General features: G+C 40.1%; 1 protein-coding gene across 6 annotated transcripts in view; it reads right to left on the reverse strand.

Annotated features, from left to right (window-relative positions):
- DYM (dymeclin) overlaps positions 1-26,828 on the reverse strand; it is a 198,948-nt gene that overhangs the window by 102,717 nt on the left and 69,403 nt on the right. For all 6 annotated transcript variants that reach the window (XM_005424193.3, XM_031059634.1, XM_031059633.1 and 3 more), the window contains 4 exons: positions 26,180-26,358; positions 19,974-20,099; positions 12,500-12,613; positions 11,144-11,238 (listed from right to left, as the gene is read on the reverse strand). In XM_005424193.3, coding sequence (XP_005424250.1) covers positions 11,144-11,238; positions 12,500-12,613; positions 19,974-20,099; positions 26,180-26,358 — 514 coding nt within the window. The remainder of the gene's footprint in view (positions 1-11,143; positions 11,239-12,499; positions 12,614-19,973; positions 20,100-26,179; positions 26,359-26,828) is intronic.

Genomic DNA, 26,828 nt, shown 5'->3' on the forward strand with positions numbered 1-26,828 from the left:
ATCCATCCATCCATCCATCCATCCATCCATCCATCCATCCATCCATCCATCCATCCCTCATCCATCCCTCCCTCCCTCATCCATCCACCCATCATCTCCATCCATCCATCATCCATCCATCCATCCATCCATCCATCCATCCATCCATCCATCCATCCCTCCATCATCCATCTGAGCCCCTGCTAAATGGGGTACTTGCAGACAGACCTCAGCACACAACTGAGTCATAGGAGCGTGCCTCTACAAAACTTCATAGTAAATTTGTTTATTCATTACAAAACTAAGTGCACTTACTTTACCTAAAAGCCTGTTATTTCCTAAACTCGCTGAAGGCCATTACCATTAAATAGGCTGAGTCATTCAATGGTTATAAAGACCTGCTGCACATTAAAGTTGTTAAATCCTGATTCTTTTGCCTGTACCTATAGTTTCACCCTCCATTTACAAATGTCAGATGATTCAATGTGCAATATTGTCTTTGAGAGCCACAAAAATGCCAGTGAAAATACACAGTGGTAGGAAATACCTCCGTTTGAGTACTTAAGAGACTCAGAAATTTCATAGATTGTTATTTTCTATTCCCAAAATCCATTAGAAAGCCTATTTGAAAATCCTCACTGAAGTGTGGAGTCTGAAAGAACTGAAAATTTCCATGTGTGGTGGAAAGGAAGGAGGCATTTGGAGGGCACTGACACAGCTCTGGTTCCCTCCCTGCAGCCACTCATACCTATCCTGACTTCACACAAGTGGAGAGGGACATTAGTTCACTGCAGTGCAGAGCTGGAAAAATACTAGACGTATATAATGACATCAGTTAAAATGCGAAATAAGCAGCAGCCTGACAAGGAAAAAAAATATAATTAATGCTGGATTTTTGGCTACATTTTTGTTCCATACTAATGTTTACTTAGAATCATTTTAGTTTGTCAGATAAATCCTTAAAAGTTCATTATTCATTTCTTCAGATCACAGTACATGGTTTTTTCTAAAGGGAAAATTTCTAAACAGGAAAGAGTACATGTTGTATCAGAATAAAGCACTAATGAGCCAAATACCCCGCAACTGAGGATAAATTACAGGTTCAAGCAAGTCATTATCTTGAGTCACCTCTATTTTTGTTAAGGAACACAGTCCCATAAATATGTTCCATTCAAAACAAACTGAGAAGACAAGACTGCAGCTTCTAGGATTCTACTGGAAAGGCAAATAATAGTTTCTAAAAGACTATCATAATTCCCTTGTTTTTTTAAATCTCAGAAAAATCTTATGCGGAACAACTTATTGGTTTAAAACAGTCTTTATAACACAAAATCTATAAAGATTACATCTTGATATCTCTAAGGTCCCTTCTGATTCAACCATTCTATGACCCCCACATTAGACATCCAAATCCCAAATAATACAATGGGACACAACCCAGCAAATACTTCAGTGGCCTTAAATTTTTTTCCAGCTGAAAGAAATCAAAATTGTATTAGCAGGAGTGGAATAATCCTACTTGATTTCTCATTTTTGTTTCCCGTAGCATTAAACATGCAGAAAATTTAGGTGACACAACTCTGAACAATCTCAGTCTACTCTGCAAATTCATCTGTAAAACAACACTGGAAGTCTATCACAAAAACAGTTATTTCTCTACAGGTTTCCTCAGATATTTCTTCTTCTCTATCAGAAGAGATTCACAAAATCAACAGTTTCAAAACTGTTACACCAAAACAGACAAGTTTAATTCCCCAATTTTAACACTCTATCAAGTTATACTGTTTCCAAAGAGCTTATGTGGCACAGTAACGATGAAGGGGCCAATCATAATAATTAAAAATGTCACAATGGGGCCTTCTCCCTCCTAAGTCCAGCTCTCTGTGACACATGTGATGCTCTGAAACAGGGTTCAAGGCTTCAACACACCTCAGTTCTCTGCTGATTTGAATCATACATCCTGCCAGGCAGGACTTGAGTCTGTAAGACTCTGAAATACCACATGATTTTCTGGGATGGTGGATGACAAGTGCGTTGTAGTAGTGCCTTGCCCCCCAAAAATGACAGAATTATCCTGCTGGTTGTTGTCTACAAGTCAACAGAGACACAAAAAGTGGTCCATGGAAGATCAAACTACCTTGTACAAAGTTGAGCTTTCAGAGTGGTGCATATTTTGATACTAAATACCTTTTAAAGCCAAATCAGCAATCAAACTGTCATTTTAAAGGAGTCCTGTGGCCATTAACTGCAGAGCAGAAGGTAAGATAGTTTAACTGCTCTGGTCAATGTGAGAAAACCCTGACACAGAGAGAAGCAACTGCTCCCCCAGAACCCCTCCATGGCTCACACTGATCCAATCTGTCCATCTGGGGAGCCTCCATGACCCGTGAGCTGGGGGTCCTGGGCTGCAAACACTTCCAGCGGCATGTGGGGCACTCAACTGCTCATGCCAGATGGGGGACGAGGGTATTACTGTCCCATCAGATGCCCACTCAGAATCCCCTGCAGGTTCAACCAGGCTTAAACCAAGTTCAATGATATTTCCATGTTGGAAACAGCTGATATCAGCCTAAAACCTCACCTCCATATGTTACACACAGGCAAAAACGGGCAAGCACACATGGGGTACCGCTCTTGGTGTTGACATAGCTAAAGCAGCATTTTAGTACATTTGACCACAACACTCAATTCCTAGTTACAAAGGATGCTTCTTTCCTCTTAAAAAATTAACTCATTCTATTTACATCCCTAAGTCGTGCCAGCAAGAGCCCATTTGCTACTAATATTCTCTTTTCCCTTGTCAGAACAATTGTTGCCTTCCCTTTTGTCACAGCATTTCCAACTAATTGCAATGACACCTCCCAATTTTGGAATGGCTGATCAGCTTATAAGCTTCCCCACAGCTAATCTAGGTCAACAAGCTACTAATAAGGCCAGCATATGTTTCTTTTATTTAACGCTATTGAGATCTTTATAAATCGCTTCTGTCTCCCAATAAAAGGCACCCCAGGGATTCAAGACCCTCTGTGGGTTTGAGAGTAACAGTGACAGAGCAGAGAATGAGGGGTATAAAAAACACTGCACACAGAGTAGGGAGCCTGTGGCTGTGGACAGCTCAAGGAAGAGAAGGCAAAGCCTGCCCAAGGTTTAACCAGATGACTCAAACAGTGTCTCCAGGTGTCCTACTGCACATACAACCTTGGCTACTGGCAGCCCACAGGTGAAAAGCAAAGCTCAGGCTCAGGGGCTTGAAGTTGCCTGATGTTCCATTTCCACAGTGTCCTCTTCCAAACGCAGCCTGAGCATGAGAATATCATGAAGGCTCTTTTTCTGAGAAGACATTAGTTTTCACTCTACTTGGAATGCTTAATAAAAATGGGATTACCACTTTTGCTGCACTTCACAGGGGTCAAAAAAATTCTCATTATAAAGCAGTTTCTCAGAAACAGAGTATAATTTTATCACAGAAACATAGAATGGCTTGTGTTGTAAGGGATTTTCAAGATCATGTCATTCCATCCCCCTACCATGGGCAGGGACACCTTCCTCTATCCCATGCTGCTTAAAGTCTTATTCAGCCTGCCCTTGGACAGAGACCCCGGAGGAACCACAGCTTCTCTGGGCACCCCGTGCCAGGGCCTCCACACCATCACAGCCAGGAATTTCTTCCTAATATACCATGTAACCCTGCCCTCTGGCAGAGAGAAGCCATTTTATATCCAGGCTAGACAATAAATGCTTTCTTTTCTGAGAAGAATGTTACAAACTATTTCAAAGTTAAGAAGCACTGAATTGTCTTTGAGGATTTTAATTCTTATTTCTGAGGCAAGGTCAATCAGTCAGTGCTGCAGCCTTCCATTCTGAAGAGAATTTACTGCCAGAATCCGTATCTTACAGCACATGGTAAATACTGCCCAGGTGAAGGATGGAGAGAAAAATCAATACAGATTTTTCAAAGTAACAAATTCACCAGTCCAAGTATTGAATGGCAATGCAAGTTTGTTGGGATGAACAGGTCATCAGCTACTGCTTTAAAGCAAACACAGAAAATTAAATAAGCTGATTAAGTTGCAGATAAACCTGAAGCCATATCCACAGAAATGCTCTTTGCCTGTTCACCTCAGTAACATGTGGTCTGCATGGAAATAATCAGGGATAGGAATTACTAAAAGCCACCTTTTTTATCAGCAGGTCCCTCTAAAGCATGGAATTGGAGAGTAGGGCTATGGGGCTTCCTGCACTGACAGTGAAATTAATATAAGCCTGAGGTTAAAAATCACATTTAGAAAATTTAGAAAATAATCATACTATTGTGATAACTATCATTGAAATAATTTCTTTCTAGGACAACCTATATGTGACTCAAAAGAGGACAAAAAATTATCTTTTATTCTTGAACAGCTCAGACTGGAGGTACTTGAGTTTCACTATCAGAAACCAGGGATTTTTGACTATTCCCCTCACATTATTTGCAGAGGCAGATTTCACTGCTTTAGTGAAACTGTTCATTACCCTCAATTCCTTCCTTTCTTCTTTTCTTTTGGTTAAAAAAGGAATGGGAAAGCTGATGCTCAGAGGGTTTACCATTGAGCAGTACAAAGCTGATGCTTAGAGGGTTCAGTATTTAAAAGCTCTGGCCACAGAGCACTAATTCCAAGCAGCTTCATCATTTATTATGTTATAATTTAACCTGTGAAGTCTCTCAATGTCTGCTGCCATGGGAGCAGGAGCAGTCTCTTTTCTCTAGGGCCTGCAATTGTGAACACTTCCCTGGTATGATTAAGAGATCAGTAAACTGAGATTTAATTTAATGGCTCAATTAAGAGATGAAGATTTGAACCCAGGTTGTAAAACCCTTGCCTACTGATCATTCCTACAGTACCATTACAGCCTACCCAAGCCCAGGCTCCTGGTGTCCATGGTGTGATACAAACCTGTGTGTTTCAAACCATCCCCAGAGCTGTGCAGCTCTAAGCAACATAAACCTCACGTTCCAACAGTACCAATGGAGAAGGAATAGAGGAGGGTGGAATCAGCTTTCATGCTACGTGTTAATAAATATGTAGGTTATAAATCAGCCACTGAACATCTTACTAGCATTATCTTGCTTTTTGATTACTGAAAGTTGACATTCCTGGAAATAAAGAGCCTTTCAAAATAAGGTTTCCTAATGTCAAAGGACTTCAACTCCCAAATCTGGAACAATTCTAGGAAGTTTTTAATCTGGAAAACTGCTCTAATTTAACCCCATTCATTTCCCTGCTGTAAGAAAGATGCCGGAACTATGAGCTTAACAAAATTACTGCATACTCTATTCACCTAATTGTATTTGCTCAATTTAGACATCTCAGTTGAAGTGTAAAATGCCAACTTAGCTCAAATCTTATAATTTAAAAATCACAACTCCTGTATGAGAAGAAACACTTCTGTTCTATAGCCACATTTCCAAATGAGAATTAAATTAGAAAGCAAACAAGTTTGAACCATTAATGCAGCAACCTGGATTATGCTTCCAAGTTTTCTCCCTTAAAATGCACCTTTGATTTTATGAACTCCATCTCACTAGTTCCCTGCTCCAACTATCCCATTACTATTCTCCAGTGGTAGAGGAAGCTCCTGCTAAAGAGCTTCCCAAAAGCACTGTGGGCATCAAAGAAAAAAAGGCAGGAAAACCAGAAAGCTCAGAGTCTAAAGTTGTGTGGGAGACAAATTTGTTTATCTTCCTATGTGAGCAGCCTAGAGAATCTTGAGCCAGCAATTACATCTCATTATTGGCACTACTAAACGATATTAAGCAATTGGCAAATTTTAATTTCATCACACTCACACACTAACAATTTCAGATGTTTCAGTTCAATGTGGTCTCTAACACATGGGTCAGATCACACAGGTCTTGCTGCTCTATAAGTATTTTTCTTCTTTGTTGAAACACAGTGATTCATACAAATTTTTCTGAGCAAAGAATGGATCAAGACCAGCCCTGGGAGAAAGACCTGGAGGTGCTGTGAGTGAGAGCTGGACCTGCCCCAGCCTGAACCCCACTGCCCTGGGCTGAGCCCCAGCGTGGGCAGCAGGGCAGGGGGATCCTGCCCCTGTGCCCCGGGGCTCAGGTGAGAGCCCACCTGCAGAGCTGCCCCAGCCCTGGCTCCAACAGCACAAGGAGCTGGGGCTGTTCAGCTGCACAAGAGAAGGCTCCAGGGACACCTCAGAGCCCCTGCCAGGGCCTCCAGGGGCTCCAGGAGAGCTGCACAGCCACTGGGGACAAGGCATGCAGGGACAGCAGCCAGGCAATGGCCCCCACTGCCAGAGGGTAGGGTTGTATATGGTATAAGGAAAGATTTTATTTACAGTTACTTTAAGGAAAACATTGGACAGGGTTTTGAGCAACCCAGTCTACTGGAAGGTATCCCTGTCCATGGAATGGAAGATGGAATGAGATGGGCTTTAGGGTCCATTCCCACTGAAACTATTCTGGGATCGTATGAAATATGTTGCAGTAGCAATTCATTGTTCCTCTAAAAACCCACACATTACAGCTTAAAGACAATTTTCAGTTCAGCATAAACAGGACTTTAAAAGCACTGTTTAAAGTAACATCCTGTACTCTTTTTCCTAAACAACAGTCATAAACATTTTTGTTCAGGAAAATCCCATCAGATTTCTGTAAGAGGAAACCGTACCAAAGAAATTAAATTACTAACACAGAAAAACATAAAGCAAATAAATGGTTTCGTTGGGGAGCTGAAACTTCTCAAATACAGCAGTATGTATCATCAAGGGTAGCAATTTTCACAGTAGCTTAAGAAACATAACCCTACAAAAAGATGAAGACATTTTTTCACTGAAGAGTAAAACAGAATTCAGGGCCTCATCCTCTTCTCAGATGTGTGGAACTACAGCAATGCAGTCAGAATTTACAAGCATTGACGTTTGAGGACATCACTCATAACTTATTTAAAAAAATAAATAAACAATGCTTACAGCTGGTACACCGGCCTCCAACTTTGCTCTCCAAGCAGGTACAGCAGGGCTGTGACGACACTCAAGTACAACCTACTGCATCCCACAGCATGGACAAAGTACACACGCCTCTGATCTGCACCCCTTTAAAGCACACATTCTTATCTAATTCCATTTGACTCCTATCAGCATCAGGAGAATTTACACCAACCTCTTTCCTCAAGTCATTCCCTGAATCTCACTGAAATCTCTGTGACTACCAAAGAAATCCACACAAGTGCAACCAACAGAATTCTTAGTGTCTCCCACAGCCCTGCACATGAGCAGCTGCGGAGGTTATGCACAAAAAAAGGAAAACTGGATGGTGTTTCTAGCCCCATGAAATCATCTGATGTTAAAAGTCCATATCTAATTAGTGAGGTGCATGGCAACCTCTAGTGGCATATGCCTGCTTAGGAAAACGCAAACATTCCAAAGCATGAAGCTACAGGAAAAGCGTTTGCCTGAAGTGATCAACCCTCTTCTTGTCACTAATTTTATTAGAATGACATGGAGAGGAGATGCCAGAACACAGCTGATCTGAGGAAGACCCTCCAAGTGTTACATATACTACAGCAGTCAGGCAAGCTGCAGAAAAGTCAGATATAATGAACGAAATCTGTTGCCAAATAGGTTAAAGGAATTAATGCAAACTGACTTGTAGTGTTAAGTGACAAACTGAATACTTGCACTACCATGCAGGTACATTAAAATATAATTTTAAGATACTACAAACAGCTGCACTCCACAGTGCAGTGCAGTACCACCCTCAGCAATCTGCTGATATAAAAGCTCTGAGTAATTAAACACAAACCCATGGTAGCAGTGCATAGAGAATCTCAGAATATTCTGAGCTAGAAGGGACCCATAACAATCATTGAGTCCAACTCCTCAGTGAATGGTCCATACAGGGATCAGAGAAGGCAAGGATTTCAAAGTCAAGGCAATCTACAACAGAGGACATCCAACACTAAGTGAACCCTGGATCTTACTAGGAAACATCTATTACTTCTATTTTTAACTTCCAGCAGCTGCTTGTGATAGATTTACACAAATCAGACAATTTTCATGCTTTGCTGGAACGTGATACAAATTACCCAACATTATGAAGTTGTATTTTACTGAGCTCTTAAGTGCACTACATGAATATTCCCAGCTCATTCTTTCACAGAAAATAGTCTTCAGAATTTAAAACAATTGGCTGTCTCTGCTCAGAATAGGATTAGGAAAAAGCCTGTGTGGAAATGGAATTAATTCTCACATTAAGGAAGGAGTCATTAGAGCATCTGGTGAGGTTTAAATTATGACTGTCTATTCAGTTGTATTGCTAAGCAGATTTTAAGTGTTTCAGAGCTACTTAATTTAGAAACCTATACCCTGAAATACTTCATGTAATATAAATACTATTTTGTTTTTCCTTTGCAGAAAACGCTTTCTGATTAAGATGCTTGTACTCCGATGGTGAAGCAGAATAGGAGCATAAACATATATATATTCTGCTTTGTCATCATGAAACAAAGCTGGGTCCATCACTGCTGGCAAAATTTAGTAATTGTGGATAACAGACTTCCTAAGGTAGAAAAAGGAAAAACCATGTATGACTTAAATACCAGCCCCTTAAGAAATACATGTATTTGTACTGCTTTTCTTGGTAACTGAAACTTCATAGCAAATCTAGTGTATTTTGAGAGGAAATCAGCTTAAAATACTCCCTCCATCATGATTAAACCTGCCAAGGAGCCCAGGGCTGTAAAGTTTCTGAGAAGAAAATGCAGTAAAGTCTAACAGGAGACAGGCTGCTCCTGGAACTGGCTCTTCCTTCCAGCCTGCTCATGTCCTACTCCCACAGGAGACTTTACAACAGATTTTAATATATTTTTAAAGTCGTGTCTTTTGATTTACAAGCAATCATGATCACAGTGACAAATTAAATTCCAGTCTTGGTGGTCATTTTTCCCTACTGTCCAGATGTACAGTTTTCTAACTCCAGAATAAGATCCGCTTTCCCTAATACTCCTCTTGTTTTTGCTGGTTCTGTTTCAAATCTAAAGTCACCTCCTTCATTACAATTTCCATTTATAATAATATGGAGTGCCTGGCTACAATAAGACAGAAGCTTAAAAGCAACAGCATGGAATGCCTTTGGACTATCTAAGAATGTCACAGTATACGTAATAGAGATCTTATTGCCTTTGGTTTGCTTTTTCAGTAGATGAGTATGACCATTTTCTCTACCCACCCTTACATTACTTCCAGGCAGAACAATACAGCTCCAACCTTGCCAGCACCCAATGGCTGGGATAGCCAGCATCTTTCTCTCTGCTGTCCTACCAGACTAACATGTCAAAAATTCTCCAAATGCACTGAGATCTCCAACTAATTTATAGAATCACAGAATAGAACTATAGAACCATTTAGGTTGGAAAAGCTCTTGAAGACCATTGAGTCCAACCATTCCCCCAGCACGGCCCAAGGCCACCACTGACCCATGTCCCCAAGCGCCTCATGGCTTTTAAACACCTCCAAGGATGAGGAGTACAACAACTGGACTCAATGATCTTCCACTCTGACAGAATCTCCTTTCCCTGTTTTCTGCCATTCAACCCTTTGCCTTCTTTCTGCACTCGTCAGTGTCAAGCAGCAGAACAAGTCTTGTCTGCTTCCAATAAGAATATCACAGCTAAAAATCAAGCAGCATTGTTAAAGTTATGTGTTAACTATTCAGGTTGAGAGACATTAGGAATAAGGCTCCCAAACATTAGGGGATCCTAATAAAAAGCTGCATGAAATGAGTGAAAGTGAAATTCTTGGGTCTTGAGACTAGCAAGTAACTGCTTCCTGCCCCTAATACACCCAGAAGGACACATCTCACTGTGGGCTGCAGAAACAGCCATAGAATAAAAGAGAACAAAATCAGAGCCCAGGATTCTAGGATCAAGCCCGAAGTGGCAAATGAAATATCACAGTAAGAACCAGGCCAAGTTTTTGAGAGTCAGAGAATTTTATCTCACACCACACAAGGATCTCTGATTTCAGAACATTTCAAAGGCTTGGAAAACTCAGACTTCAAGTCTATGATTTGAGAAATGAGCACAGCAAATATTTAAGACAATGTCTGTGGCAAGTAAGGGGAAAATAGCTCCATTTCAAACTCTGAACCCTCTTTACTTCTGCCAAGGGTATGAAAAGAGGGCAAGTGTAAGGCAGGTGAAAGGCACCAACACAATGCATTCATTGGTAACCTGTCCTACTTATACCACCAACCATTTTCAAAGGAGAAGTGTCTTGGAGAGAATTAAATCCTTAAGAACAAGCTGTATGTCATGTTAACCCAGTCCTTGACAAAGTGTACAGGTACACAATAATTATTTTTGGCACGCAGTCTGTACCTGACAAGCCCTGTAACAATTTATTCCAGATCACATTAAAAAGGACCTTCCTAGTTTCCCTTGGAGCGTGGAGCAGGGCTGGCTGCCAAGATGAGAAGGATGCCTGGCGCAGGGTTACCTGCCCCTACAATGTGCTCTGCAGCACAGAAACACAATAGGAAGGACCAACTTCAATATCTGCTTCTTCAAAGTTCTGGCCTTGTTTTACAACCAGAGCAGATACTGACTATTGACTCCTATACAGGATAATAAATGTAATTATTTGGAAAGCATAGATTTAGGCTTTATTGCCCATATTTGCAGAGTATTGTCACAAAATGATCATTTAATTATATCTGATTTTAAGAATAGACCTTTTGCCAAATATGCAGGAAGAAATAAGTAGAGAATCCATGCTGTGTAGCACTTGAGAACCAGCGCTCAGTGCATTTTTATAATAACTGAATACACGACTGAATTTGCAATTCCAACAAACCCCTGAAAACCTTCTGTTTTGAAGGCAGGTATTGAGCTGTTCTGTTAAGAAGATCAAAAGGCAGAAGTTTTTCAGACAGAGAAACTAGTATTTTTACTGCCCATTCACAGCAGGTTCAAATATAGAGCAAGTAAGATTTATTCTGGGATTATTTAGTTACTCAGTTATTAGTTCTGCTGTTTAGTTCATTGGTATCTACTAAAGCATATAAAATTAATGTTTCTGTACTACTAAGGCAAACAAAATTCAAGCTCCAGAGTTTCAGCAGAGATAATTTTTCCAGCAGGGTCTTTATATTTACCTGATGATCCTCTGAGCAGCATACTGATGAAGCGAGCGGAACTGTGCCGACATATTTGCTAAGGCTGCCAGACAATTTGTGTGAAGGTATTTGTCCTGTCAGAAAGAAGAGGAAAGATAAAAAAAACCAACACATCAAACTGTTGGTTGGATACGCACTGACACCTCTGGCAGGAGTAATTCAAAAGACTGAGTAATGTATGTTGTTTTTAAAGCACAGGAAGAAATGCAAAGTGTATATACTCGGTGAGGTTTGAACATGTTTTCTTAAAATATAAGGGTTATAAAAGAGTGATTCCATACAAATTTCAGAGTGTATACATACATATACATATATACATATATGTATAGATATGTTTGTATTTGTCTTTCAATGTTCATTTACAGTTGCACCACAGCTGTAACATATACACAAAGACATTTTCTTCCTCTCCACCTTTCTCTCTCTCCCTTTTGTAGTCTTATCCTAAAACTTCCTACTTCACAACTCTGAAGTAAGGTACAATCATATGTTACTTCAGAGCACTGGTCCCCATTTCAGCATCCCTGAAACCATTTGGCCAAATAAGCATTTATCTGATGGCCCTTTCAAAGTCTAGGGTTCTCGCAGAATGAAACTTGTCCACTTATCCAATCCAAAGGGGATTAATTTCCCTATTCAAGTCTAAAATATTAATTTACATAACAGATTCTAAATACTCCAAATATATGCCAAATTTGTTCTTATTCCTTCCAATTATTTTTATCATATAAGTTACACCCTTAATTTTTGCAGTTTAAAATGTATTTAAGGTTTAATGTAATAAATTCCATGCCTTGAATTGTTGAAAATATTCAGAAATGTGTGATACTATGTTTGCATTTGCAAAAAAGATAAAAATCCTATTGTGCATTGAAAAATGCACAAAATCAATCTAGGCTATAAGGCTCTGAAATTAAAGCAGTTTTGCTTTGCCAGAGCTCAAAGAGGTCTTCTGGCCCAGTCCCTGTCACACTTCCTAAAAAATTAACAATAAATAGACCTGAAATTCCCTCTTTTAAGTCATTCAGAGAGGTAAATATCCAATCAGGAATAACTTCTTCTCATGAAACTAAGGAACTCTTTCTTCTCAACTGAAGATGGACTTTATGCCTGAATGAAGGTCTTTAGAGAACCATACTCATTGAACTGGAAGACAACACAGAAATTGTGTTACAGGTTCACCAATACTTAGTTAACAGCTGATCTACTTTCTTTCTTCCTGTAAAACAAGATGACAACTGGATGCAATAGAATTAATAAAATCCTACCCCCCGTTTGAAATTGAATTCAAGCTGCTGAGGTTAGGAATTCACAAGCGCTCAACACAACTCTTACCCTTGTCCGTGTCATGTTGTACTGGATGGTTCTTATCACAACCAGTATCAGAAGACTCCCAAGTGAGATCTCCGTTAGGACACGTTCAGCATACCAAGTAATGTTTTTCAGTATCTGCAAAAAGAAAAAAAATAAAAGAAAAAGGCTCTTCAGCACCTAGGTCTGAATAAGAACACAGGAAACTGTCTGGAGTCTCAAATTTCTTAAGACATGAAAATTAGTTTCCAGTCTCAAATGTTACTTATTTTTTGTACTCCAAAGCATAACAACATTACAAAAAATAGTCAGATCTCTGCAGCATTTTCAGCTAGTAGATCTCATCAACCTTAAGTCATATAGAAACACAGCAAGTGTAGAAAGATTATTATATTTGGCATTTTGCTAATTTCTATGCCCTGTGCCACAACACTTATATACTTATCTTTACCCTTGACACTTTATGAAGTCTCCATTTACACCCAAGACACCTGAATAGTTCTGCCAAAGCCTTGCCATTTTCCCTCATCACTGGCTGGGCAAGAGTCAGCACACAGGAGCTCTAACTGATGGGCAAGAGCACACACACTGAAGGTTGGGGACAGATCAACAGTGTGTTGGCTTCAAACTGAAGCCTTTCCCTTGAAAAGTATGAAGTCTCTTCCCCTAATACTAAGCGAAAGTCATCAGCTAGATTAAGAGCTTCGTGTCTTTCACTGCCCTCCACTATCAGGGTGGATGAAGTTAATCACCATTTCCAAGTTTATTGCAGAAGGAGAATCAATCCGCTCTTTCCTTGTAGCCAGCCAACCTACATGGAGGAAACACGTACCCAACACCCTGCCTTGAAGGACTGGTAAAAATGACTCAACAGGAACTGTCCTAAAAACATGGAAAAATCCTCTATAAATTCAGGGTTATTCTTGGTCAAAACATAAATATATTTAACAAGGACTACTGCACACAAAGCTATTGCCCTGTGTAACTTCAGAGAGAGAAGAGAGACTGCAGGAGAGCTGCACAGAGACTGGAGAGACAGCATCCAGGGAATGGCTCCCACTGCCAGAGGGCAGGGACAGATTTTGGGCTATTGGGAATTAGGAATTGCTGGCTGGGAGGGTGGGCAGGCCCTGGCCCAGGGTGCCCAGAGCAGCTGTGGCTGCCCCTGGATCCCTGGCAGTGCCCAAGGCCAGGCTGGATGGGGCTTGGAGCAGCCTGGGACAGCGGAAGGTGTCCCTGCCCATGGCAGGGGGTGGAACCCCAAGATGAACTTTAAGGTCTCTTCCAACCCAAACCATTCTGTGAGTCTGTACCTCTGGAAGCTCTTTCACAGTACAAGCGACATTTGAAATAGCATCCTTATTATCATTCATGTTTATTGGTAAGCTTAAAGTTTGAGATATAAAAATAATTTTTTAATATATATGAAGAGACAAAATAAAATTCAGATCCTTGAAATAAATTTTAAAATAATTTTTTAAAGCCTCTCCACTATCACATGCTGCCCAGTACCTGGCATTTTGTCAGCATCTTCCTATTTCCCATAAGGAAGCTAAAATGAAGACAGTGACTGTAACCTACAGGTGGGGAAAACACTATTTTATGGCAAGGGTGACAAAACATCCCCAGGTACAGGCTGAGCTGTAGTAAACACCTTTTGCTAAAAGGATCAAAAAATCAGAATAAGAGGAAGACGGAAAGACTTGAGAGGTATTTAAGGAGAGAATGGTCAAGGCTGAGGAACAAATAGGAAACATGAAATCACTACAAGAAAGGTTTCCACAAATAGCAGGCGATGAGTGGATGTGGAAACCAATATAATTTCTGGTTATAGCAAGTTACTAACACTATTTTAAGACAAAGTGATGATGGTATAAATGAAAACAAGTCATCCAAGGAGTTTCAGTAAACAAGGACAACTAGTTGGGATGAACAACATTGATGATTAACAGGAAATGCCTGAAAGACAAAGCAAAATCGGCACACATTTTCACAAAAAAAGGCAACTGAAAATTTTAAAGGCTGTTAGTGTAAGTAATTAATGAATCGCACGTACAAACTTCACTGCAAGAAGATACTCTGCTAGTGGAGAACTTGATCATCCCAAGGCTGCTAAGCATAAACATATGGTAAGATACAGCAAGTTCATGGGTTACTTCACAAATGCAAAATGCTATCGTAACTGTAGACATCCATCCTGGTTGCCTTAATTATAATTTCTTAATAACAGCTTATTTATGACTATGTGAATATACCTGTTCTCAAGAGAAGATTTTATATAAAGAAATAAATTAACCACTTTGACAAGTATCTCAAGCAAATATCTCTAGCTCAAATATCTGAAGCTCAGCATTGAAGAAAAACATATTGTTATATGAAGAATACAGTATATGATCATTAAATAATGGTTACTCTGAGTAATACATAAATATAGCAGGGATAAGTCGTGGTTGCACATTTAATTTCCTGACTTTTAAATGCTTATTGAAAATGCAACAGACCTTTTAAAAATACAGCAATGAAAATGGGTAGTATAAAATACTATTTGTTTTGACATGACACACAATGTAAATTGAAACCAATAGTATATAAAGGGATGTATTTCCTGATGATTATTGAAGAACTAATTTCACTCAATTTGCTCTGAAATGATACCCAAGAGTTTGGGTTTGGGCTTTTTTTCCCCCTCTTAAGACAAAATACACTTATTCTGGCCAAAAAAACATCAACTTAACTGATTAAATTTCTAATAAGTTAATTTTTCTAGTCTCTGATTTATGAGTGAAATAGCAAAGCAACCTCCTCCCACAAATAAATAATCCTTATGCTTCCTCCCACCCTCTTTGTTGCTATTTTGTGGGGCACATCCCTGCGCTTCACCAACCAAAGCAGAAGTTCATGATTCACTCTATGCTGGAACTGAGAGCAGATTACATCATGTGCTCTCTCCCACAGGGTGTCCCAGTGGATAAGAGGAATGGGACTGGGACAAGTTAAGTAGTCTCAAGTAGTAGCTTGGGCCCTCCAACATCCCCAGACACATCTTTCTCACCCACCATGGATCTCTGTTGTATATAGAAGCCATTATCCTTCCTGTTGTCCCTCCCTGTAGCTTATTCCTGCCTCCTCGCCCTCCCAGACCCTATTCCTTCTCAGCTCTTTCTTTTAACTGCTTCCACTCCCCCCACCCACACCTTATCACCACAGATCCATGGAATGGTTTGTGTTAGAAGGGACTTTATAGCTCAACCCACCTTCCACTGTCCCAGGCTGCTCCAAGCCCTTTCCAACCTGGTCTTGGACACTTCCAGGGATCCAGGGGCAGCCACAGCTGCTCTGGGCACCCTGGGCCAGGGCCTCACCACCCTCACAGGGAAGAATTTCTTACCAATATCCCATCTAATCCTGTCTTCTGTCAGGGTGAAGCTCCTCTCCCTTGTCCTACCCTGCCCATCCCAGTCTCTCATCAAAAAGAAGCCTGACTTCACCTTCCTCAGCTTTTTGTCACTGTTCCTATCCTGCCTCTTTATTCATCTCTCCTCTCAGCATCCCAAAATCTTACCTACTTCTTGTTTAACTCTTGTCCCTCTTCCCTACTGCACCATGCCATGTTCCATGCACAGCCAGTCCCAGTCTGTTTCAAATTCCTCCCAACTGCTGTCACATCAGGGCTCCCACTCTTACATATTTTCCTCAACATGTGGAGGTGGCATTTGGGGACTCGAGTCATTGGTGGCCTTGGCAGTGCAGGGGTAATGCTTGGATTCGATGGCTTTCTAGGGCTTTTCCTAGCCAAAGGGCTCTGTGTGCTTTCAACCCCTGCCAAGCAGCAGCAGAAACATCCCTGGGAGCACAGTCCTGTCCCACGGGAGCAGGGAGCTGCACTTGCACAAGCTGCAGCTCGTCCCTGCCTATCTCAGCTGATAACGTGATCCCTGGGCATGGGAGGATGCACACAGCCCAGATGGCTCTGGGAGCAGCAAAATGAGAATATTCAGTTTCCACAGACGTCAGGCCACCTCCGGCTGCGTCCCTGCTACGCAGATGGAAACAGACTGCTCCCTGTGCCCAGAGACTGATAATTTGGTCACATTTAGTCATATTATCAGCAGCAGAGCCCTGGCACAAAGGCCACCTGCCAAATTTCAGATCCCTAATGCAAAACATGAAGTTACCAGGGCTCATTAAGTAACACGTTGACAGCTGAAAGAATGGACAAAGACATGTTAATGCTCCAGTCTCACCCCAGAAACCTTCAGTGAAACCTTCCCTGAAACTCTGAAAATACCAGCCTGGGGAAAAAGATAGTTACTGAGGTAAGTATTCCTTAAAATAGTACACTACTCTTAAAAATATATATATAAATTCACAGTTACAAAGTTACATACCAGAACCTGTTAGCTCTCCTCTACACTGGGGAAAGCAACCTGAGCTGAAATGACTATTTCAAAAACAACAGCAGCAACCACCACCATCCATTCTGGGTTTAAGAGGCATGAAGCACGAAAATATCTTAAATTTCAAAATCCTTTACCTGGAACCAGTGCCCCCACTGACCAATCTCATTGGTTTGCAAGTTAACAGTTAAAAAGGTAAAAAAAGAAAAAGCTTACTCCCTGGGGTGGTCTTGCAAGAATAATTTTAAAATAAATTAAAATGTTTTGATTATTCTTTTGTCTTGGATAGTCCCAATTAAGGGAGCACAAACTGCAAAGATGCAAAGAGCAGGAGCTCAGTTTTACATACACCAAGCAGTGAGATTCTTAGTTTCCCACAACTTTACTCATGAGATATTTTTTAACACACTAAAAATAAACACAGTTAAATTGTGATTTATAGTGTATCACCATTTACTACAGCATAAAGTGCTACAGTTGCACAATAAGGTTACTGCTACATAAAATACCTTATGATGTTATTTTGATGTCTGATGTAATTTTATTTAGAATTTAATAAATCAGAGGCAAAAGATCACCAATACTTGTCCCTCTGGGGAATTCTTACATTTACTTGTTTACTCTGCTATTATAATTATTGTTATTATTAGTGAAAGAAATTTAGTTCTGTGTGGTTACAGTGACCCCACTGCATTAAACCAATTGCAGGGACAGGACCTATGATTTGGATCATATTTTCCAGGCAGTTAAGACCACATTCATTTAAAAAAAAATGCTTCAGCATCCTACAGCAGCATCCTTTAAACCCACGACAAGCAGTCAAAAAGAGTTTCTGTGGTTTCCTGAGCTCCTTACCAGTTGGTAAATCACCAGATTTATAATACTTTGCTCACTAAAATTAATTCTAAAAATCAATAAATAAATGTGGGTTAAATGCCACAAAGGAAAATAGCCCATAAATGAACTGCACAGTCATGGTTCTTATAAGAACAGTACACAGGATACACAGCAGAGAGAAAAACAGGTTGATCTAAAATACAGCACAACTTTTTTTCTTCATCATTTACCCAGGTGATGGAGGGAATAAAAAAATTCTGCTGTAACTGCTAAAATCTGGTATGTACTTGCATGAATGAGGTTTATGAAACTGATGGTAGATGCTTACATTTTACAGAAAAGCCTACACAGATTTTCTGACTCCCATTATTTTGCAGAACTATAATGCCCTCTTAGGCTTTAGGAGATGTGGAGTCAATACCTAAGCAAGTATGAGACTAATTCCATACTTAATACCAGAGTTTTTGAACAGTAACTTGCTCATTCATATCTGAAAACATAAATTTAATTAATTCAAAGACATGAGTGAGGGGAATGCATTTATGACTTTGAAACTTTTTTTCCCCTACACTTATTTCCCTCCTTGGGATGTGCAGGAATGTGTAGGAGAAGCTCACACAGACAGGCCTGCAGCACCTCACAGCCACCTCTCATCATCCACCTAAGAACCAAACCCAGCAAAACTCTGGACACACAGCACTATTAACAAATGGAACCAGGCACTATGGAGCAGGAAAACACAACCAGAGAGGAAAAGAAGCAGTTATTGAACATCTGAAGTAAAATCAAAAAAACTGTGAAGAAAATGGCAGAAGCAAAGGCATGACTGAAAAAAAGATCAGTGCAGGGTAAAAGGAACAAGGTGGGGTTTGTGTTTTTATTAAGTAGTAAACCAATATCCACATTGCAAGCGAACACTACAACTCTGTTGGCAGGGTTAGCTGAAAGGCAGGATAAACCGGACAAGAAAACTTGATTTATGTTCTCATTCCACAGCTGGATTCTCATTAAGGAATTTTAGGGAAATCTTCCATTTTTACTCATCCAGTAAGGAATTTACTGAAAGACTTATTGAATTTATTTATTGTGTAAAGCCTCTAAAATGAACAAAGAGTGATAGGAGAAGAGACTGAGGCAGGAATGACACCTTGCCTGCTGAATTCCAACTCTACACAAGCCCAGTTTATGTGAGAGGATAAATGGCTCTGTGACACAGAGCTGAAAAATACACATCACACATACACCTCTGGTGCACATGTACAGGTTCAAGGCACACAAAGTTGAAGGCATGAAAAAGCTTCAAGAAAATATTTCAGTCATCTGTATGGTTACTGTAGGTGCTCCTAAAAGCTGCTTCCAAAAAGGTATTCCCAGGAAACTGCATTAAAATCATCTCTTTCTGCTTTCTACACATAAGCTATACTAAACAATATGAAATTTCAGAGAAAAAATACTGTAAGTCCGAAAATTCACCTGGGAGAGAGTTCTGTTTAGGAACCTTGAAATTTGCTTTCAGCATTTTGCATTTCAACAATTTCACAAAGATAATAATTCACATAGATAATAATTTCCCCAAAAGAGAATTTCTGTGTCCCAGTAAAAAAATCAAATTAAATCAATGCAAATATCTCATGCAGTATCATAGCTTTAGAAGCTGGGAAACTAGGACATAATTGTCCAAGGTATTCTCCTGTACAGATGGTCAAAGTCCATCAAAGCTAGTAAAAATTTGGCTCCTGCTATATTGACAATATAAAATAGAAATTAATCTAACAGAGAGGCAGAAAAAGAAGTGCCAAGTAAGGAAGTAACATTTAGTATGGAAAATACAACTCCAGCTAAAGGCTGCATCACACTAGTTAAGCAAAGTTTTTCAAGAGAAATAAAAAATAAAAAAGGTATCCTGTTTTTTTTCCTCTTCTAGGCCCTCCACTTCCATGGCAAACATTCAGCACCTTTGAGGCAGCCTGCCCAGCTATTACTAGGCTAATTTGTAACAGGGAACACCAAAAAAGACAGAGAAAGAGATATTTGCAGCAGTTTCTCTACAGGAGGGAGTGTGTTTGTTCATTTCACTTGGGAAAAGTTTTGAAAGCAGTCTTCAGGTTCCTTTTTCTTACAAAAGAAAGATGAGTATGCCATCAAATTTGGATGAGCTCATACAGCCTCTGCTGAGGGAATAGATTTGCCAATGTATCTTCTTAGAAGTAAATATTTAGATTATTTTTAGAGCCGAAGGATTATTTACCAAAACAGCAACTCACCACTTCATGAATGGATCGGTTGAAGCCATCATCCTCTGTGAGGATCAGCAAAATGATAAGGGCCATGTAAACATGGTGTGAATTCCTTTCTTCAACATGATACAGGATTTCAAGAATTGGCAGAACCTTTAGGGAAGGAAAAATGGGTGTATCAGTTTAGTCTTCAAATACCTCAGACACTAAACAGAGGAGGCTCTAAAGGTCCCATGTATTGCCCTGCCCTTGACAATTCTTATCAACTCCTCCCTCTGCAAACAACCGCCCCTGAGCAGCGACATACAGTGTCCAAACACCTTCCATCTGCTTCATTCTGTCACACAAGAGAGTCTAAACAAGTGTTTCCTTGTGGTCAGAAATGGAATTTCAATCCCTAATAAATGAGATTCCCAGCCATAGCAGTTACCATAACCTCCAAATGCTTCAGTCCTCCTCTCTACACTACAGCAAGAAGAGAATTGTTAAACAAGATTTTCACCAGTCCAAGCAGGAAAACAGTAGTGTCTACCATCTGTGCTACCACAAGCCTGCTCTGAAAAGCCTTTCCTCCTCAAACCTAGCCAAGCACATCAAAGCTGAGGTGAACAGAGGCATTTTGAGACATGAAAGTTAAACTCCATTTTGGTGTGTGAAGATAATACCAGAAAAAAAAAAAAAAAACAGTTTGGGTTTGGTTAAGACTAGAAGAGGCCTGTTTTTCCAATTTTAGATAATATGCAGCCAAAGAGAACTGACTGATCATTATGATTAGAGTTCAGCCCAAGGTCTTGCAACATTTCCACCAGGATGAACAGCTTAAGCCAAAGCCTTGTAATAATAATGAAAATGAGATTTCATTGCAACAGCAAGCATACCTGAATGCTAGTCTAAAGTTAATCCAGATGCAAACATTGTCTCTCTACCAAATGAAAATTAGCTTTCTACTGGCTCACTACAACGTGGCTTCCATGGGCTGCACAAATAGGCCGAAATCACAAAAAAGCCCTGGAAAAAGGAACTGGAGAAAGCCCTCAGTTCCAAGAAGCTTCTAGACACCTAAAAATTTGCTGTTTTTCAAAACAGGCCAAAGGCAGCTGGATGAATCATGTGAAACCTATTCTGGTGAGCAGCCAGGACACCAAGTGCTTCACAAGCCTCTGAAGTTACCAAAATGTTCTCTTACAGTCAACCATCCTCGAAGCAGTTGGGACATACTAAACCAGTTTTTATTAGAATGAAATGAGATTGATCTGAATGCTGCAGGCCACAAAACCTTTTGACACATGCTTTGGTCAGGGTCAAGAGAAGATGACTACAGAAGCAGAAGGAGAATATGCTTACAGTAACATCATTATTAATATTAAATCAATATTAAAATAAAATATTTTTAAAATTACATGTTCCAAACATCCTTCCCTTGCCATTTCAAAGGATCCTTCAGAAACCTCTCTCCCCAGTGGAAACTAGAGTACCATCTTTGTGTTTTCTGAATATCAGTCTTGAGTAAAGACCAGGTTTTCCCTAGAACTTCTAATTAGCACCAAAAAAAAAATTGTCCTTTTTGTTGGATGGGGAGAGAGACAAACATCACTGTGTTGGTCCACCATTCAAATGGTTTCCCTTTCCAACACTTGCATGTAGCTTTGCACTGTAAAAGCTCTGTCATTTCCAAATCCAAGAGTTATTACAGTAAGCTGCATAGAGCTGGAAGCAACATAAAACTAATGAAGAATTGCATTTACAACTTTGCAGGGAGAACAACAAAAGCCTTGCTGAAGGTAGCCATTGGAACAACTTAGTTTTCCAGACAGATCCCAGATGGAAGCACAGGATGGTTTGAGCTGGAAGGGACCTTTAAAGATAACTGTGACTCAGTCAGGTTGTGTCAAACCATACAAACCGCTCTGGCAAAACATACTCCTTCAGAACAGCTCAAAATATCTCCTCTGTCAACACATAATAATACTAATTGTAACTGAAAAAGTCCATTCATGTTCTCAAGTGCTCCAAGTCCTACAAGTGTGTGTCTACAAACTACATTTAAACATACATGATACTGAGACATTGCAGCCATTCCCCTACAAGCCAATGTGTGGAAGTGCTGTTACTAAAGCTCCATACTTGCTACTGAAGAGTAGTCTGGCACTCCAGATCATGTCAAACAGTCCTCCTGCCCCAAAAAAACCTCTGCTGCTTCCAAAACCTCCACTCCTTTGGCCACGTTTCCCTTTCCACTCCTCTTTCAGGCTCTGTGCCATCTACACACTGGACAAAACTCAGGGAGGCATATGGCAACTTTATTCTCTCCTATGTGCCATTTCTGGATGGAACCAGAATCAGATTGTAGACTTTTCATAATTCTTCCTCCTTACAACACTTCCTCCTTTATATATTGATTGCTCAGGTGCACACACATCTTCAGGACAAGTATTACTGTTCTCAAAACAAAAACAAGCCACCACTTCTATAAAAAAGTTACAATAAATATTCAATTAAAGTTCTAATCATATGAAAATGTAAAATTTGAAATACTCTGGGGGAGGGGAGTCTTGTGAGCAGTCTGGGTGGAACCTGGAGGAGACAGCTTTCTTCAAAAGAGGAAGACTTTTAGATAGTTTCCTTGAAGAAGTCTGGGGCTGAAACCTGGGTCTCAGGTCTCTAGAAGAATTCAAAGAACCCTGAGAGATGCCTGGAAGGAGTCCAGGAGGATTCTGGAAGAGATGGATTCCTCCAAAAGAGAAGAATCCTCTCAGTTTATTTTAATTATATTAAAATTTATCTAGACTTTCAACCAAAATACATTTCTATACTTCTATGCTGCATACATACATTAAAACTTTTATACCTATCTTCTTATGCAATGGTTTTATCCAACCCTATATTGAGAAGAGAGCCACCACTTCTTTTGTACTGCTGACCTTTTTCTCAGAGCCATCACACTACCTCTACTGCTCCACTACTAACACTCCTCCCTCAGGAGCAGCTTTTAACTGGCAAGAAACAGCCACCATTAAAACGTTACTTTTAATCCCCAAAACAAGCGGCAGGTAAAAACAGAGACTGAAAATTGCAGGTGCTATATCCAGTCCAAGGCTGGTTTTCCCAGTAAAGTTTAAAAATAGATTGTCTTTAGTACTCAACAAAATACAAGCAGCAACCTGCTTAAGACAAATTTATACTACAGGAAAAAATATTGCTGTAGCATCAGCTGATATAAATACATCATCGTGTATGTTATTTCATTCCAGTGATGTTGAGCAGCAACAAAATCTCAACTCAGCAGCCAAAGAAAACACATCGAATAGCTCATTTCTTACACGCAGAAATCTAACTGGTATATTTACTTGCAATACTGGTGCTAACTGCTCTTTCAAACAGAAGAAGGCTTGACAGACTCCCATCCACAGACCAGAACACTATGCTTGTCAAAACATGTGCTAACTGACCTCTGTTTCATCTGTCCCACCACTTTCTGGAGGATCTCTGCAAGCACTTTGAAAAGGACAGCCCAATACTAGATGTAAACTTCTCTAACATCAGATATTTAATCAGTTATTTTTAAAAATGAAGAAGGACACACAAAGATCCTAATCATTTTCCCAAGCAGAATTATGTTAAGAACAAAAAAAGGGTTTTTTATTAAAAATAAAACACAAAGTCCAACAGAAGGTGAAGGTATTTAGCTGTAACTGGCAGAGGGAGAATCATACAAATGAGGAAGTGAGCTGAGACAGTATCTGTTATACCAGCTAAGAAAAACAAACTTTTAATTTACAAGTTCCACTAAAGTTGAAAAAGAGCAGAGACACATTTCAAAAAATCCTTATGAAATGTTACAGAGCACCTTCTGGTGATGCTTCCTGGGCGCAGACAGGGAGACAAATTAAAACAGGGGAAAACACAACATATGGGATGCACTGAGTGCAGTGAAACAGGAAGAACCTGCAAAACCCCCTAAAGTTTAGGATGAACTCTGAGCTGCCTGTGGACGTGATCTCTCACACAGCACCTATACAGCTACCACTCCATTCATCCAACTGCCTCTGCACAAAGAAGCCACTGATTGACATACCACATGCCTCCAAAATGTCCTCCACCCTCATTCAAAGATCATTTTGACTCTGGATTAATGACCTTACTGGTTTTCTCCCATATCTCCGGATGGTGGGAATCAACCTCCAGGCTTTAATTCTTACCATCCCTCTCTGCAAGCAGAGATTCCTGTTTTTTGAAGGATTCCCCTTTATGAAGGCACATACACATCCCGAGGCTCCCCAGGCTCTTCTCTGACCAGCTAGAGTTAGCTTCCTAGGCCTTTCACAGTGTTATTGCTAACTTTAAAGCAAAAAAGACTTCCATGTTTCTCAACAGGGATCCATTTTTCAATAGTCTGTAACTATTTTTAGTTACAGACTATTGGAAGTACAGTCTGGAAGTACAACACCAGAATAGTACAGAGTGTTTCAGCACCACTCTTGCCACACAGGAAAGCCAGCGCCAGTACTCAAGTCCCTTTATCTCATTATCAAGTCTAAGACTGAATTACCCTTTTTCACCACAGGACTGTAGTTAGGAGGTCATGATTTCTTCGTCCACTAGCCCTCCCAGCCATCCCAATTCTTTTTGGATCTGGCTCAGCCTGCCTTAATGAGCAATTAAAACTGCTCTTCTCAGTTGATTGCTGCTTATCCTTATCTACTGGCCCAATAAAAACAAGAGGATTGGACAAAGATGCCAGTAACTTGTCAGTAGAGATCACAAAGAAGCAGCATGAAGAGCAAAATAAGAGAAGTTTCAAATGTTGGTATTGAAGAAAAAATCAAAATACCCACAAAAACATACTGTTGACTTTTCAGTGATGCTTTTCTGAATTTTTCCAGCTTTTCCCAAGAAGTGTTTAAAGTTGCTGATAATATCTGGGATTTTCTGACTATTTTTTAGGTGATTATATATGAAAATATCCTGCACTGCAGAGTATTTGAGTACCTGCATCTTGACTTGTTTTGACAGATGCACCACACTGTTTTTCTGGAAGCTTTACAGTGTATCAGACACCATAATTATAAAACAATGCACACAATTGTCTAGAGCAACCTGGGATAGTGGAAGGCATCCCTGCACATGCAAGGGGTTGGAATAAGATGGGCTTTAAGGTCCCTTCCAACCCAAACCATTCTAGTATATGCTGTGAGTCTAAAGATACAGCAAATTGTTATGGTTAGCAGTTGTTAACTTGTCATATCACACACTAGCAGCCCCAAAAATTATACGTGGCCATTTGTTAATGGAATTCATGCGAAATGACTCAGCCCTTGCCTACATAATCTGACGTGGACACAGGAGCTCAGTCTTGAATCAATTCAGCATCAACCATCTCACCCCAGTTTGCCAACAGTGGCGTCTATCAACTCCGATTTTAGCAATACATCTGCTAGGACTTGGACTGAAACCAAACTCACTCCATATCTGCCATCAAACAGGCAAGGGATCTAATTACCTGGCAAGATTTCAAATATTAAAATGGAAAGGGTCCTCTATTCTGTTACCAATTCCCCTAGACAGCCATTATCTTATTAAAGGAATGCTTTTTAATAAGTAAGATTTGTTAAAGTGGTTTGTGACATTACTAAAGTGGGGAGCATAAGCTAATTTATAACCTACAAAACCATACCAGGTGTCTGTTATATTGGCCATTAACCACAATCCTATTTAAGCAGCTAAAAGGCACTACAGTTGTATTTATATAAAATCTGTGAGCTGCTCCTTGAGGAGTTTCAGTCTTAGGTCAACCCTGTAAGACATTTGGCATGTTAGTCCAGTCACAGCTCATTTTGTTAACTATTACTCCTGAAAGCACAGAGACAGCTTGTGCAACTTTTTGGCCTGAATATCCAAAAGAGATAAATAAAATAATGAATGGAATGATATCTGCTACCAGTTTCTCTACACAATGATCAGAAGTGGGCAGGTTTGACCTGGGTCATGACAGTGGCACAAAGAAAGAGGGAATCCAAGATGTCTTGAGTACCACCCTTGACTGCAGTGACATGTTCAGCAGCACACTCCTGAGATGATGTAACAAAAATGCATAAGTGAGCTAGAACTGGCAAATGAGTGATCCAGAACCTATTGCTCCCACTGCAGAACAGAGGCCACTGGCAGCTGGTGACACCTAAGCTTGCAGGGCCAATCCCTCGTGAGGAGAATAAAGAAGGCAGAGCAAGACTCACCAGATTCTCTATGTCTGTCCGTGCCAACACGTAGGTGCGCACGTTGCTGTTCTGATGCAGAAGCATGTACAGGAGAAGAGTGGCTTGATCAGATTTCTGCTGATCACATAAAGCTGTGTATAAACTGTTAAAGTTAATCTGGAAAGCGTGTGGATTTGATGACGAAAAAGCAGTGTTATCTGAAAAAAAGAAATAAAATAAAGTCATTAACAAATACATTTATCATTCAGTTATTTGTCAATGTTATAAATCTCTGGGGGAAATATTTAATACACCACAGAAAGGAGGAAACAAAAATCACCCATGATTCTTATTACCAATGGTCATAAACCACAATAGAGTCTTGTAAAGCTTCAGTTGTGCCAAAAAGCTGAGGTTGTCCGCCCATACGAGCTTCAGTAAGACCCCAGTACCTGCACAAAAAATTCACCTTTTTTCATAAAACAATTCTGTCCCTCCGTATCAATTCCACTGCCAAGAAGGAATGTGATCCCAGGAGCTGCTGGAATGGAGGCAGACACAAGGTCTTCTCTGGAAACAGTATACCAATGGTTAACTTCCAAACCCTGCACATCAAACTTACAGGTTTAGTTCTCTGGCATTAAGGCGGAGTCTCTCCCATACATCCCTCTCTTGGTATAAAGTGTGG

This window comes from Geospiza fortis, unplaced genomic scaffold, assembly GCF_000277835.1.
Source record: "Geospiza fortis unplaced genomic scaffold, GeoFor_1.0 scaffold488, whole genome shotgun sequence".
Taxonomy (NCBI): domain Eukaryota; kingdom Metazoa; phylum Chordata; class Aves; order Passeriformes; family Thraupidae; genus Geospiza; species Geospiza fortis.